At 45.4% G+C, this 17,256-nt stretch overlaps 1 protein-coding gene across 1 annotated transcript in view; it reads left to right on the top strand.

Moving 5' to 3' along the window:
• The window catches only part of LOC121289113 (MOB kinase activator 3C-like), a 69,334-nt gene that overhangs the window by 41,613 nt on the left and 10,465 nt on the right, over nt 1–17,256 (top strand). The window contains exon 3 of the mRNA XM_041208160.1: nt 9,958–10,160. Within this exon, the coding sequence (XP_041064094.1) occupies nt 9,958–10,160 (203 nt within the window). The remainder of the gene's footprint in view (nt 1–9,957; nt 10,161–17,256) is intronic.

Genomic DNA, 17,256 nt, shown 5'->3' with positions numbered 1-17,256 from the left:
GTTTACAGGATGCATACTTTAATAATATGTGAAAATTAAATGTCATGTGACACTAACGATGAAGTATCATTCATCTTGGTTATCACCATCTCCTCAACAAGTGTGAAAATACTCTGACCTATTTATTTTCTACATATAGCTCCCATCTGCATGTTGCAATGTAGTCCCCACATCAGCACAAATAAGATATTAGATTAAAAACAAATAAGACTATTTGCACAAAGTGGGTCTAGAAGCATTAATTAAAATTAATAGTTTAAAGAAGGTACTAACTAGATCTTGAAAGGGTGAGTTGAGATTTTTTTCCCTCTTGCTTAGATTATGGATGGGCAGCTGAGATCTTACAATTCCTGCGCCACTTGGGAACATCAGGACATGTGATGTGTGTAGACGTTTCTTTACCCGTCATTGTGAATCCCGTGTGTTGCTTCCGTGGTGCCAGAGGAAAGGACATCATGGAGAAGGTGCAGAACGTTCTGCAGGGGTAAAGAAGTAAGTCAGAAGTTGAGGTACATGTCAGTACCAATTAGGGCTGGTATTGAGATCCCACGGTAAGACTTTCAGAAGTAAGGGAGGAAATTTAAAAAGTAGGAGCTTGAAAGTAGTAGTCTCTGGATTACTTACAGGGCCATTTTTAAAAATGACTTAGATATTGGAATATAGAGCAAAATTTCAAAATTTGCCAATGTTACCAAACTTGGAAGTGTGGCAAACTGTGAGTATTTTAAAAGTCAGCTGCAATAGGACATAAACAGGCTGGCAGAATGGGCGGATAGGTGACGATGGAATTAAATACAGAGAAATGTGAGGTCATGCATTTTAGCAGAATGGATAGAGAGAGGCAATACAGATTTAAAGCCACAGTTTATGAAGATTATGCTGGGTTAGAGGGACCTGGGTATTCATATGCATAGATCTTTGAAGGTGACAGGATGTATTGATCTTGGGATCCATAAATAGAGGCTTTGAGTACAAGAGGAGGGAAGTTATGCTGAATTATTATAAATTATTATTATAAATTATTATTATATAGGCCACAATTGGAGTGTTGCTTCCAGTTTTGGTCACCATACTTTAGGAAGGATGTGAGGGTCCTTGAGAGGGTGCAGATTTACCAGGATGGCTACAAGGTTAGGTTGGAGAGTCTGTGTTGTTCTCCTTGGACCAAAGGAGGTTGAGAGGAGATTTGATAGAATTATACAAGATTATGACAATTTAGATAAGATAGACAAAAAAAGCTGTCCCCATTAGTTGATGGTACAAAGACTAGGGGACACAGATTAAAGGTAGACAAAGATAAACTGTTCTCATTAGCTGATTGTACAAGGACTTTGGATACAGATTTAAGGTTTTGCTCAAGGTTTTGAGCAAAAGATACAGGGCGGACATGAGGACAAACTTTTTTACGCAGTGAGTGGTAATGACCTGTAATGCATTGCCTATGAGGGTGGTGGAAGCGGAGATGATCGGTAATTTCAAGCAGAAACTGAATGGGCACTTGAAGGAAATAAACCTACGGGGCTGCGGGGATAGACTGTGGGATGTGGGACCGACTGGATTGCACTACAGAGAGCAGGCATGGACTCAATGGGCTGAATGGCTTCCTTCTGTGACTCTATGAGCAAAATTTTACTGGCAGGCCTTTTGGGGTGGGGGGGTGGGGCTGGGTGGTATATAATTTCCTGGGTGGTCTTCTTGCCACATTCCCACCTGTCCCTGACTTGTCCACGTTTTTAATGGGGTATGATTGTTGGGCGAGGCCTAGGGTGACGGGAGGAGTTCAAGGTCAGTGGGGAAGCCCGGCAGGTAATCCTGGTTCTGTCTCCCCTCCCCAGATGGCCTTGCCATCATGGCTCCCATCCGTCTCTCCTCACCTCCTGAGCATCCACTCCTATCCCCGCAGTAAGACCCCGCAACTCCCTGGTCCAGTATGCTCTGGCACTTCGACTTGTGAGACTGCTTGCAAATCCCAGCAGTGGTCACCACTCCCAGGTGGAGATTGGCCGGCATCTCTCTGAGGCAGGGCTTCCACCCGCGCGATGGGTAGATGTCCAGCGTCCAACCAGTTAACTCTCCATGCAGCGTCAAATGGCAGCGGGGCTGCCATGATTGGTGGGGGTGCATTCTCTGCCGACACTTCAGGTGGCGAGGTGGGAAATTCCGCTATCCGAAAGATCCTGCCCGATGACTCTATTCCAAAGAAAGCAATTTCAAAGCATCAAACCAGAGCAAAGATAATGATCTGGATTTTACACTATAGTGTAACTGCCTGATTAGCACCATAGGAATGGAATGGATTTTTTTTTTAGGAACTTCACTTCTTGCTTAATGCTCACTCCTGCCACTTTCATAATTTTCTATCAGAAGTGATGTCTAATATACCCATCCAAATATGGGCAGCACATTAGAATTAAGCGCAAATGATGGCAATATACATGTGACAGATTTACTATCATTTACATCTTAGCAATACAGAATGCAAGCAGCACCAGTGTCTTTCTGACATCCAGTATTTTTATGGGAGGCGGGGTTGGGGGGGGTGGGTGTGGTGGTACTGTGATGACTACCACTTTTAGATCAGTTCAACACAGTAGGGGGTCACGCGATTTGTTCAACCAATGCCTGGCGAGCGCGGGGGAATAAATTCTTGGGAGGGGATTCCTAGGGAAAAACGGCTGTATGAGGAGCTGGCTGTATATAAGCAGCCATGGAAACGCTCGTGTAAATAAAGTTTATTTTGTTTGTCTAAGAAGCCTCCAAGAGCATGTTTCTACAGGTACTTAAAAATCAGTTGCGTCACCGTGCAGGTCAATAAGGCCATGACAAAAACAAGCCAAACATAGGGTTTATTTCTAGAGGGATAGAATTTAAAAATACAAAAGTTATGCTAAACCTGTATTGAACCTTGGTTAGATGACATTGGGGCAGAATTTTACGCCCCTGGAATACTGTGTGCAGCTCTGTCACTACTTGATAAACTGGAGAGGGATTTTCAAGCATGTTATGGAACTACGAGGTTATACTTATGAAGAAACAATGAACAGGTTGGATCTCTTTCCTTTTGAAAGTGGAAGATTGAGGAGTAACTTATAGGAGTTCTTTAAAATGAAATAGAGGCTTATTTGAATAGACACAGAGGGCTGAATGTTCCCCATGGCTAGGGGGAACTGGAGTCAGAACTGTTTTTGGGTTCCAAACCCACCTCTGATGGGAAACTGATTAAAGTGAAAGTTTTCATGTGGGTGACCTTTTAATTGACATGGAGACAGGTTCCCTGTCCAATTATGGTGGCATGCGGACTCTCGAAGATGGAGGCCATATCCAGCTTCAGTGAAGCTCCTGGCTGTAGTACAAGATAAGTAACATGAAGAGCATTTCAACAAGCAACTGTACTGTCAGCCAGAAAGTTTAACTAAAAAATTTCAAAAAATGTATTAAAACAAAATAAAAAGCAGCCAGGTCATCACTTGGGGGGGGCGGGGTGGGGTGGGGGGCTGGGGGGTGAAGGGTGTGTGGGCGGGGGAGCTGAAGAGGGGTGGTGGGGGGGGTGAGGGGGGGGTGGTGTGGGGTGAAGGGGGTGGTGGGGGGGTGCGTGGGGTGAAGAGGGGTGGTGGGAGGAGCCCCCTTATAGGGCAGTCTATGGTTGCAACCCCATCCAGGCAGGCAGGGAGGGCCAGTAGTCCCACCAGGAGTGCTGGTACCCCAGCTTGCTGCTTAGTCACTGCCTCCAGGCAGTTGATCTGCCCCCTGTTGTGTCGGAAAATTGGAGGCTGACTAGAAAATCCCTGTTGATCCTCCATTACCTATCTTTAAAACATACAAGTCTGCTTGCTTTCCTTGTGGGGGCGGTCAACCTTCCCTGACCCCGAACCCACGTTAGCAAAAATGGCTGACGACAGAACAAGGTCAGGAAGCTGGCACACCTACGGGCCTTGACATTTTTGGGCCCGTCCGCCTGAAAATTCAGCGCAGAGAAAGTGTTTTCACTTGCGGGGAAGAGCAACAATAGTGACCATCCATATAAGTCACCCGCAGGAGATCATGCAGAAGAAACTTCCTTACCCAGAGAGTGGTGAGAATGTACAACTTGCTACCACAGGAAGTAGTTGAAGTCAATAAGATGCTTTTAAGGGGAAGCTTTATGAGCATTTGAGGAAGAAGGAAAAAGAGAGTTATGCTGATATAATGATAAAGTATGGGAGAAGACTCAAGTGGAATAAAAAACGTTGGCATGGGCTGCTTGGGCTGAATGACCTATGTAATAATTGACTTAAAAGCCAGAGCCAACCTCTGCCTCCTTCCGGCAGACATCCTGGGCAGAGCCTGGAAAGCTTATATTAAAAAAAGTCTCCGAGCTTGGAAAATTGGCTGGGTCAGTGGCAGGCCTGAAGAATTTAGTGGAACATTCTGCACATGTTTGTGAGTGAGAAAAAGCTGGTGAATGCTATTTTGGGCTGCACTGGTAGAAAATGGTAATGTGACTTGCTCATCACAGCAATAGGAAATGTGTAGAGAACTGTATCTTTATTCAAATTACGAACCTGCCTTCGCTGTGGCATATATCATTTCTACATGGTAACGCTATAGGACCTCTGCCCACCAGTGTGCCCATGAAGTTCCTGTTGGGTCTTTCTACCTCACTTTGCCACTGCTGGCCAGAGTTTGAGTCCAACGTGATTCTTCTTTGGAACCCTTCTTCAGAAGATTGGGTGCAATGTATGGTTTTATACCCTGCCTGAGCCCACCCTCTATTAAAGTTAGTGGAGATTAATATTGGTTGTGTGGTAATATACCAGCATTCCATCTGACCTGTGTGTTTCCCACCTGGTGAGTTAGGTCAAAATGATTAACTTAACGTATTTATCAGAAATTTCTTATTCCCTTTACATTTATGGTCTGTTGATGCACCAAACCATATCTGATATAGAGTATTACATTAAATTTAAGATACTACTGTTACCTGAATTTGTTTGACTTTTGTAGGGAAGTTTTAAATTCCTGGGAAGAATGTCACGTGGGGCATTTCATGATAGCTCAGTGCTCCATTGTTATTCTTTTTTTTAATTGCTTCATGGGATGTGGGTATGACTGGCAAAGCCAAAGTTTATTGTCCAATCCTAACTTCCCTTGAGAAGGTAGTGGTGAGCTGCCTTTGTGAACGGCTGTCTACCCTATGACTACAATTTATTATCTAATTACCCTCTCCACTTAGTCTCCGATATATATTATGAATTATAAATTGGTCAGGTCTATCAACTTTTGTTAAGTTCTACTTTGTTGCAATGAATGAGGACACAGGCTGAGCGCTGTCAACATTAGGAAAATTCATGGTGCAAGATTTTCTATCATGAGGCATTCACAAAGCCTGTAGTGTTGCTTTGCACCAGGATGGTTAAAAGCTGCATACCATATCCATTGCATGTTAAAGAAGATAGTTTGACAGTGCTTTCATCTGGGTTTGCTGCTCCAGCACTGCAATGCAGCTGCGTCAAGCAACTGATTTTCAATTACCTTTGGAGTTACTATTTCGGTTAACTACATGACAATGAACAGCTCACTCATTAGAAATAATTTGAAAGAATAAGCATTGCCTGTAGTGTACATGTAGCTGATACAATTGCCTCATTCTCCGTCCCAATAAAGTTTAAGCTTTGGAAATTAACTAAAGTCACCTTTTTATATTTTAGTGATTGAAAATAATTGTCTTGTCACTTTGGTGGTTGGAGACTGGTGAGCAGCAACATTTGAATGATATGAATAAAAGCAAAATACTGTGGATGCTGGAAATCTGGAACAAAAGCAGAAAATGCTGGAAAAATTCAGCAGGTTTGGCAGCATCTGTGGAGAGAGAAACAGAGTTAACGTTTCTAGTTCGTATGACCCTTCTTCAGAGCTGAAGAGAAGTGGAAATGTGATGAAATTTATACTGTTTAAGGGGGTGGAGCAGGTGGGGCACAGAAGGCCAGTGATGAATTTCAGGCTCGGCACGATGCTGAACTCTTCTTCTGCTGCCTTCGTCTCTGTGCTCACTTCTTTGGGCACGAGTCCTCCTCCTGTCCCACAGATCCTTTCACTAAACTCCAGTATTCTCCCTCCACCTGGACCCCTTCCTCTGACCTCTTACCTGCTCTTGATCTTTTCATTGAGAACTGTCGGCGTGACACCAGCCATCTCAATTTCTCTGCTCCTCTCACCCACTCTAACCTGTCTCCTTCTGAACTTGCTGCACTCCGTTTCCTTAGGTCCAACCCTGACTTTGTTATCAACCTGCCGACAAAGGTGGTGCCGTTGTTGTCTGGTGCTCTGACCTCTACATTGCAGAGGCTGAGGGCCAACACTCAGACACTTCCTCCTACCTCCCCCTGGACCATGACCCCATCAAACATCAAGCCATTGTTTCCAGGACTGTCACTGAATTAATCTCCTCTGGAGATCTTCCCTCCATAGCTTCAAACCTCATAGTCTCCCCATCCCGGACAGCCCGCTTCTACCTCCTTTCCAAAATCCACAAACAGGACTGTCCCAGTAGACCAATTGTGACAGCCTGTTCCTGCTCCACGGAACTCATTTCTTCCTATCTTGACTCTGTTCTCTCTCCCCTTGTCCAGCCTCTTCCCACCTACATCCGCGACTCCTCTGATGCCCTACGTCATATCAACAATTTTCAGTTGTCTGGATCTAACTGCCTCCTCTCCACCATGGACGTCCAATCCCTCTACACCTTCATCCCCCACCAGGATGGTCTGAGGGCTCTTTGCTTCTTCCTTGAACAGAAGCCCAAAAAATCCTCATCCACCACCAATCTCCTCTGTCTGACTGAACTTGTTTTCTCACTGAACAACCCCAACTTAAATTTATCTCACTTCCTTCAAATGAAAGGTATGGCTATGGGTACCCGCATGGGCCCCAGTTATGCCTGTCTCTTTGTGGGGTATGTGGAACATTCCTTGTTCCAGTCCTACTCAGGCCCCCTCCCACAACGCTTTTTTCGGTACATCAATGACTGTTTCAGTGCTGCTTCATGCTCTTCTCTGCACCTGGATAAATATATCAATTTTGCTTCCAATTTCCACCCCTCTATCAGCTTCACATGGTCCATCTCCGACACTTCTCTTCCCTACCTTGCACTCTCTGTCTCCATTTCTGGTTATAGACTGTCCACCAAAATTCATTACAAGCTCACCGACTCCCACAGATCCTCACACCTCGCTTCCTGTAAGGATTCCATCCAGTTTGCTCAGTTTCTTCGCCTACATTGCATCTGTTCTGATGATGCCACTTTCCAAAATGGTGCTTCTGACATGTCTTCCTTCTTCCTTAACCGAGCTTTCCCACCCACTGTGGTTGACCTCAACTGTGTCTGACCCATCTCCCGCATCTCTGCCCTCACACCTTCCTCTCCCTCCCAGAACCATGATAGGGTATTCCTAGTCCTCACTTTTAACCTCACCAGCCTCTGCATTCAAAGGATCATCCTCTGCCATTTCTGCCAACTCCAGCATGATGCCACCACCAAACACATCTCCTCACCACCTGCCACAGCACTCCCCCCAGCCCCGCTGTCAGCATTCCACAGTGACCATTCCCTCTAGGACACCCTGGTCCACTTGTCCATCACCCCCAACACCTCATCCCCTCCCCAGAGCACATTCCCATGCAATTGCAGAAGGTGCAACACCTGCCCCTTTACCTCCTCCCTCCTCACCGTCCAAGGGCCCAAACATTCCTTTCAAATGAAGCAGTGCTTCACTTGCACCTACTTCAATTTAGTTTACTGTATTCGCTGCTCCCAATGTGGCCTCCTCTACATCGGGGAGACCAACCGCAGACTGGGTGACCGCTTTGCAGAACACCTCCGGTCTGTCCACAAGCATGACCCAGACCTCCCTGTTGCTTTCCATTTCAACACTCCACTCTGCTGTCATGCCCACATGTCCATCCTTGGCCTGCTGCATTGTTCCAGTGAATCTCAACACAAACTGGAGGAACAGCACCTCATCTTCCGATTAGGCATTTTACGGCCTTCCGGACTGAACATTGAGTTCAACAATTTTCAGACCATGGGGCTGCATCTTCCGGTTGGCAAGCGAGGGGGGCAGGGCCCACGCTGAACTGTCAAAGGCTTATTAAGGCCATTAAAAAGTAATTAAACTGATTAATGGACCTGCCGGACCAACCTTAAGAGCAGCAAAGAGCCCAGGCGGCCTTCAGAAAAAACATGAAATCTCATCCACTGGTGGGATGAGGTTTCATGAGGGTATTTAAATTTGTATGAAATCTATGAATAAAAGAAATTGACATGTCCCAGCTCATGTGACTGTGTCACATGAGAGGACATGTCAGGAATTTATTTTTCTGCCTTAGATGAAATTTTGAACCTTGAGCCGATCTCCCCAAGGCAGCACTTTGCCTCAGGGAGATCTGTGCGCTCCTGTGTGCGCATGCGCAAAAGAGCCCGTTCCAGCTCAGGGAATCCCCACCCCCCCCCACCCACACAGGGAACACACAGCACTTCCGAGCAGACATCACGCTGGGCGGGCCTTAATTGGCCTGCCCACGTAAAATGGCACCGGCCCCCCCAAGTGGGGGCGCCGATCGGGAGCCTGCCCATTCACTGCCGCTCCTGCACAAGCCCCCCTGACGGGGGGAAATTCTGCCCGTGAACTCTCTCCTCCACTCTCACCCCCTTTTTCTACATTCATTTTTATTTTTTATCCAGTTACTTTTATTCATTTATCATGGTTTTATCCCTGTTTTTATCCTCCCTTCTATCCCATTTCTTATCTTTATTTTTTCCCCATCACCGCCCCCTCCCCCACCCCATCCCCTACAGGGCCACCTGTTACTTGTTCCATGTTGTTCTTTCCCACAATGCTCCCCTTGTTCTGTTATTATCATATTCTGCTTTCTTACCTTTATACCACTATCAGCACCTTTTTTTTTTAGCAATAACCACTACAATTAACACTCCCTTTGTCCTTTAGTTCATGACATCTTTGTCAATCCCTCCTTTGTCCCCACCTATTGCTGGCTTTCTATCCAGCTTCACCTGCCCCACCCCCTTTAAACAGTATAAATTTTATCCCATTTCCACTTCTCTTGAGCTCTGAAGAAGGGTCAAACAGATTAGAAACATTAACTCTGTTTCTCTCTCCACAGATGCTGCCAGACCTGCTGAGCTTTTCCAGCACTTTCCGTTGTCGAATGATATGAATCATGCTTTAACTTCCCATCTTCAGCAATGTAAATATGTTGTCCTGATGAGCGATAGAACTAATGCAGCAATATATGTTTACCGTCACTAGATCTAGACTGCTGCACATAATCAAAATTGTCCCCACTAAGTGTAGGAGTATTTGAACCATAGGCCTGTTATTTAAGACAAGGCTTTCACCAGGGCTATGAATCCTTTTGCTTTCTCTCATTCACTACTTAGAGAAAACCATGAAACTGGTGTCTACCATCATAGTGGAGGTATAAGTCTCAGGGGTGAGATTCCTGCCAAACAGTGATGTGAAATTTCTCCATTTCCCATGCCAGCCATTCTGAGTAAGACTGCCAATATACAAGGCTTTTGGGATTTGATTTCTAAGAAAAACAAACTGAATTACAGAATGTGATCCCAAAGCACTATTGAAGATTTTCTGAAATCTAATGTAATGAAAAGGAATTTATTTAGGCACCTTGAAGCAGTGGGCCTGGTCAGGGGACTTTGTTGAGGTCTTTTCTTTAGTTGTAAGTTGTTTGTCGAGGTCTGAACTTTTTTGAGGGCTGTGTCAGCTTTTGGGACGATCACCTTTACTGAATTTTGTATGCATGCTGTTAAATCAATCATCTTACTGGATAGAGGGGGAAGAGTACATTAAAATGATGATATCATAAAAAAATATTGTCCATGACCGTTTTTATTCTAAACAAAACTATTTTTAAAAAACTTTGCTCTCTCCTTTTCCCTAGGTGTTCCCTTCCCCAAGAATTTTATGCAACTCTGTAAGAAGATTCTCACCAGACTTTTCCGAGTCTTTGTTCACGTTTACATCCACCATTTTGATCGGATTACCACCATGGGAGCTGAAGCCCATGTCAATACCTGCTACAAACATTTTTACTATTTTGTGACAGAGTTTGAATTGACTGATGAACGGGAGTTGGAGCCTCTGGTATGTTTGTTTACATGTATATCTGTCTGTGAACTTATATTTCTCTTGGCTTCAATGTAAAGAACTAATATTGCATTTTAGCCATTTATGAATCATAGATGGTATAGCAATTTTCAGCTGCTGTTAGTGGTGGCTATTTCTCAATTAGAAAATAGTGTAATCAGCAGCAATGAACTACCTCAACAAAATAAGACATCAGAGTCGTCTACAACTTTCTCCCATCCAACTAATTTCTATTCTACCCATGGTTCTTACATTATTTTTAACCCACACAATGGGCAGAATTTTCCCCTCATCAGGGGGGAAGTTGATGGGCGGGCGAGTGTGGGCACACTTCCGATTGGAGGCGCGGCGCCATTTTATGTGGGTGGGCCAATTAAGGCCCGCCCAGCGTGACATCCGCAGGGAAACGCTATGCACTCCCTGTGCGGGTGGGGGGAAATGCCTAAAATCGAGAGTTCGCTCTTTCGTGCATGGGCACGATAGAGCACACTCATCTCCCTGAGGCTAAGTGCAGCCTCAGGGAGATCGGCTCTACATGTAAAAAAGATAAAAGTAGAAAAATAAAATTTCTCTTACATGTCCCCTCATGGCCATTGACAGGTTGGTGGGCGCGCAGCTGATTTTGCTGCGCTCCCGCCTTCCTGAAAATTTAAATCGGGCGCGATGACATTGGGAGTTCCCCCCGATATCACCGTACGTTATTTTACACGTCGGCAAGTGGGCCCTGCCCCCGCTTGCCGACTGTAAAATCCTGCCCAATATGTCCAACCCTGTACCTGTTCATTCTACCCTTGATTACTCTGTCCTGTTCCAATGTAGTCCTAATTTGTTCATTAATTATCTTCTTCCTTTCCATTGTCTCTTATTCTTGTTCTTTGTGTTTTTCAGAGGTTTCATGGTGATTATGCACAAGATGCAAACCAATGACTTTTAAAATTTAAATTGTCACCATAAAATCTGACCATAATTTGGCCCAAATATGAATGCACTTCTATGGTTGCTGGGTTAGGGGGCTAAGTTGGGCATGTTCAAAGGAAACACCAATCAATGAAAATACTGAACAATAGCGCATGATTTGAAGCAGGAGCAATTTCCCCCAGCATGAGTTAATACTGCTGCATGCAGCGATGTTGCCAGATTGTTAACACCTGTTACGACCTCGTGAGGAGGGGTAAAATGACTCCCCTATTCTCCCACTCCAGGTTTGACTGTAACATTGTCTTTTGTGAATTCAGAGACAATAGTCTTTGCTAATTCCGCTATTTATGCTCTCAGATTGTAAAGAATTAGTCAGACAGGTTTACTTAGATTAAGCAAAGAACAAGATAAGTTTATTGAACTAAAAAAATCTAGGTTAACTGCAACCACCATTCATACGTCACGTGCATCCATCTTGGCCCATGCACACCAGTACAGATGGCAGAGTAAGAGGATAGGCTTACAGGATTTTTAACACTGCGTGAAAAATAAATTGAAGGAATATATGATTAGCTGTCCCTTGGCTGATCTTGATGCGGTGATTCCACTTTGAGGTTGTTTGTTTCGCTGGGTGTAGGTCGAATGGAGATTTCCACGTTTTATTCCCAAAAAGTCTTGGTTTGCAGTAGATTTCCGATCTCAGGATGTTTACTTTGAAAACTGCACAGCACTTCTAAGAGAGAGAGAGACAGAGAGGGCACATAGTTTCAGACAGCTGTGTTCAGTACAGCATTGTCTTTTGTTCTCTCTCTCCTGTTTGGTAAGCTGTCCTTAAAGTACCTTGTTGGCTGTATATTCCATAGAAATTCTATTAGTTCATGTCTGCTGTAGTTATTGTTTCAGAACAGGTAATTGCATTTTGATGTGTCATCTCAGAAACATTTGAAGTCTCGGGATGGTGTGAAACTATCAGAGGATGGAGACTTCCACACTTCCCAGGGGGTTGAATTCATCCCACTTGGAGGAATGTGAAATTGTGGATATTGTAGCAGTCTGGACAGTTTCATCATTGTCTCTTAGCGGGTTCCAGCATTTTAAGTTCCAGTCAGAAAAAGAAACATTAGAAATTGTGTTTTTGAAAAGCACATCCTCGTAACACAGGTTAAGATAAAAAGAAAGAAGGTGACTGGAAGACTTCAGACAGACATATTTCACGTCAGAGAAGATGGTGGATCAGAGGCTTTATATAAATCCAAATTCCTCAGGTGGCCTTCCTGCCCTCCCCCTATCTGTCCACAATTTTGTGGGAGGAGGCTAGGGCAGTCTCCATCAAGGGCCCCCCCTTTCCATATCAGGCGTCCACCCCACCTCCCCAGGACTCTCCCTCCACCCCCCAAGGTCTGTCCCCACCTCCCATTCCTACAATCATGACTACCACCCACCCACCACCCCACCCCACCCCCCCAATCCCGGGCCTCCTCTCCCATCCCCACTGTGAGACCCAGCAACTACCTGGTCCTGGGGCTCCCGGTACTTAGCCTAGTGGGACTACTTGTAGCGCTCGCAGTGGCACTGCTGGGACTATAGAGCTGCCGAGCAATCTGATTGGTCAGCAGCTTTCTGGGCTGGGACCTCCTCCTAAGTGATTAACACATCGTGGAGCAATAAATGGTTGCGGGGCTGCCGTGATTGACAGGGATGCATTCCCCACTGACTCTTTGGGTGACAGGACAGGAAACTCCACCATCGGAAAGATCTTGCCCTGTGTCTGCACTTGAAGAATAAAGATGTAGTTGTGGGGCTTCCCAATCAGAGCATCTGTGCAGATCAAATGGTGGCAGACAATACAATTACACGGTTCAATCTGCTGGAATTCAGTGTAAGGAGGATTCCAAAAAACCCCAGCAGAATTTCTACACTCCACACTGTCATCATGGGACAAATTATTCAACCCATTCCAAATGGAGTAACAATAGCACACAAGGGAACCCTACATGAATAATTAAACAGTTCGTGATCAAAGGAAATTAATCCCATTGCATTATTGCAGTCATTCCTGATCACTCTGCATATAAACTATCATCTAGAAGGAATGCTGGTTTACAGAAGGAACATCTTTAACTGCAGTAAAGGAAGGGAAAGATGACTTTCATTTTATCCAAATGACAGATGGTTCAATTTGCGTTTAAGTTGATCTGATGTTCCAAGAATTCTAGGATCACCCTGAAATGAAAAGACAGCTCTCTGCTTCTCTTCTCAACTGCAAACTCTTCTTAAAACTGAGGGTAGGATTTTCTGCACTGGGTCCGGACCCTGACATCAGGGTCAAATGGGGATCTTGGTCCAGAACAGTGTCAGAAAAGGCACCCAACAGTGATTTTGTCTGAATTTGCTCATTAGAGGCCAGTGAGTGTGCTACCCTCCAATAAAGATGGTGGGTGGGCTCTCAAAGCTGGAGGGCCAATTGGAGGACATCTAGAACAGAGGTCTGCAGTCTGCCATTGTGGTTAAGGAACAGAGTCATTTTAAAAACTTTAATGGTAAAAAATGGCCACATGTGTCGGGTCATCATTTTTTTTTAATTCATTCAGGGGATGTAGATGTTGCTGGCTAGGCCAGCATTTATTGCCCATCTCTAATTGCCCTTGCGAAGGTGGTGGGTAGCTGCCTTCTTGAACCACTGCAGTCCATGTGGTATAAGTACACCCACGGTGCTGTTAGGGAGGGAGTTCCAGGATTTGGACCCAGCGACAGTGAAGGAACACTGATATGTTTCCAAGTCAGGATGGTGAGTGGCTTGGAGTGGTGATGTTCCCATGTGTCTGCTGCCTCTGTCCTTCTAGATGGTAGAGGTCGTGGGTTTGGAAGGTGCTGTCTAAGAAGCCTTGGTGGGTTCCTGCAATGCATCTTGTAGATGGTACACATTGCTGTCACTGTGCATTGGCGGTGAAGGGAGTGAATGTTTGAGGATGTGGTGACTATCAAGCGGACTGCTTTGTCCTGGACGGTGTCAAGCTTCTTGAGTGTTGCTGGAGCTGCACTCATCCAGGCAAGTGGACACTATTCCATCACACTTCTGACTTGTGCCTTGTAGATGTTGGAGAGGCTTTGGGGAGTCAGGAGGTGAATTATTCACAACAGAATTCCTAGCTTCTGACCTGTCTTGTAGCCACAGTATTTATATAGCTAGTCCAGTTCAGTTTCTGGTCAGTGGTATCCCCCAGGATATTGATAGTGGGGGATTGTAATGCCATTGAATGTCAAGGGGCGATTGTTAGATTCTCTCTTGTTGGAGATGATCATTGTCTGACACTTGTGTGATTTAGAATGTTACTCGCCACTTGTCAGCCCAAGCCTAGATATTGTCCAGCTCTTACTGCATTTGGACATGAACTACTTCAGTATCTGAGAAGTCGCAAATGGTGCTGAACGTTGTGCAATCATCAGCGAATATCCCCATTTCTGACCTTATGATAGAAGGGAGGTCATTGATGAAGCAGCTGAAGATGGTTGGGCTGAGGACACTACCCTGAGGAACTCCTGCAGTGATGTCGTGGAACCGAGATGATTGACCTCCAACAACCACAACCATCTTCCTTTGTACTAGGTATGACCCCAACCAGTGGAGACTTTTCCCTTGAGTCCCTTGATTCCAGTTTTGCTAGGGATCCTTGATGCCACACTCGGTGAAATGCTGCCTTGATGTCAAGGGCAGTCACTCTCATCTCACCTCTGGAGTTCAGCTCTTTTGCCCATCTGAAGGGGAACCATCCCCTCACACAGAGCGGTCTGTGGCCACAGCTATGACCATGTAGGCAGGAAGGGCCTCAAAAGCATTCTGGAACATTGCCCACCCCCTCCCCCTCAAGCCTGCTGCCTTCATGCCTCTGGCCTGTTCAAAATGCCACAGGGCCCCACAGGTTGACTGGAAATTTCAGAGGCCTCCAATGATCGGCCTTTAAATTGTTCTAACAAGATTCTTGCCATTTCTGGGCAGGTAGCCCTTTTGCCCTCTGATCCTGCCTGCAGAAAAATGTCTTGAATGTGGCATGGTGCTGGCAAAATGATATGCGAGCCAGCAGCACAAGACTACATACCCGCCCACATTGTCACCCCCATATAAGGGCGAATGTCCAGCCCCCTTTTCCCTGTCTCTTCCATCCTCACCTCCAACAAATGCAAGGAGCTAAAGGACTATTATGTCACTAAGATTGAAACTATTCAATCAGCAACCTGTACCATTATCCTCCTTCCTCAAGCTCACCGGGTGAAACTTCCTTTTTAAAATTCTTCCCCACCCTAGTCCTGAACTCACAACTTACTTTAGTTTCTCTCTTCTCTGAGCTCACCTTGTCCATGAGACCCACCTACAACTCCCTCAACCTGATTCCCACTAAACAGCTGATCATCCGATATCCCTTCCTGATTCCCGTAAGCTGGTATTGTTAACAGTTCCTGTCAAGTCGTCTAACCCTCTCCTTCAAATTTGCTAACATCACTCCTCAAAAAGCAATCCTTGATCCTTCCATCCTTGTAAACGACCGCCCCATCTAAATCCTTGAACAGACCATCACCTCCCATATCTCTGCCCATCTTTCTGGAAACTCTATGGACAGGTCTTCCCCTGCAGGCTTCTGAACCCTGCCATCAGGCTGAAGTGTGACTCAGATGTCTGCGCCGTGGGGAACTGTCGCTCTTTATGATTTCCCCAGGGCGGCCAATTAATGGCCAGAGGGCAGGCTTGCCACTGAAGGGCCAATCAGAGGCCTTCCAGCTTACAAACAGCAGCAGGCTGCAATGGAAGGTAAATAAGGAGGAGGATGCTTCAAAATGGAGATGCTCTCTCTCCAAGCTTTTTAAAGTTTAAATTAGAAAATGGTGGTGGTGGGTGGGTGGGATGGTACCCCTCTCCAGAGTGACCTGTGACTGTTACTGCACCCAGGCAGGCAGGGAGTGGGGAACTCTGGTATGCCACCAAGAGGTTTCCTCCAAGCAGTTGAAGTGGCCCTTAATAAACTGAATTGGCTACCTGCTGTGTGCGAACGAGCGGTCCTGTTGACCAAATCCCACCCCCATCCCACCTCCGTGAAAATGGCCCAGGGGGCAAGATGGAGCTGAGGAACTGACTCAAAGGCCAGTTATTTTTAGTACCTACCCCCCCTGTCTCTAACTCTGGCCCTAGCAGGGGCTAAAAATCAAGCCCCATGTTTGAATACCTCCAAACAGTTTTCTGGTGCTGCTGAAGTACCAAAACGGTTCTCATCATTGTCTCTGCCAATTAGGATGTCATTTCTAACTGTGGCCACTGACTCCATCCATCTCCCTAGCAACCATCTGAGGCTGGGTCAGACTGTTTGCAACCTCTGGTGTCATATTTGGACCCAAGTTGAACACCCGACCACATATCCACAGCATCACCAAAACCACCTATTTCCACCTCTTTAACATCGCACAATTCCATTTGTGCCTCAGCTCACCTCTTCCATGCTTCTGATTCCTCTAGACTTGACTATTCTAACACACCCAGCCTCCCACATTCTACCTTCTGTGAGGTCATCCAAAACTCTGCTGCCTGTGTCCTAGCTTGTACCCCTTCATCCTTCACTCCTACACTCCCGATCAACATTGGCTCCAGTTAAGTAACACTTCGATTTTCAAATTCTCTCCCTCGTTTTCAAATCCTTCCATAGCCTTGCCCCTCCCTCTCTCTCTCTAATCTCCTCCGGTCTTACAACTCTCTGGGGATATGTACATTTCTCCAATTTTAGCTTCTTCTACATGCCCAATTTTAATTGGTCCACCATTGGTGGTTGTGCCTTCAGCTCACAAGTCCTTAACTCTGGAATTCCCTCCCTAATCCTCTCCATCTCTCTGTTGTCCACTGCACTGAGAAAAGACTCACCATGTGGATTCAAAGCAGGCAGCCATTAATGAACTAACTTTATTTACATGTCCCCAATAGAGAGGGCAGCTCTTACGATATACTATGTTCTCTTTCTTCCTTTAAGATGCTCCTCTAAATCTCTTTTGGTCATCTGCCCTAATGTCTTCTTATGTGGCTCCATATGTCAAATTTTGTTTAATAAAGCTCATGTGAAGTACTTGGGAACTTTTACTCCATTAAAGGCACTGTATAAATACAAGTTACTATTGTTGTTGTTGTAGTAAAAGATTT

This window comes from Carcharodon carcharias, chromosome 16 (assembly GCF_017639515.1).
Source record: "Carcharodon carcharias isolate sCarCar2 chromosome 16, sCarCar2.pri, whole genome shotgun sequence".
NCBI classification, from domain to species: domain Eukaryota; kingdom Metazoa; phylum Chordata; class Chondrichthyes; order Lamniformes; family Lamnidae; genus Carcharodon; species Carcharodon carcharias.
This window is presented reverse-complemented; position numbering and strand designations above follow the sequence as displayed.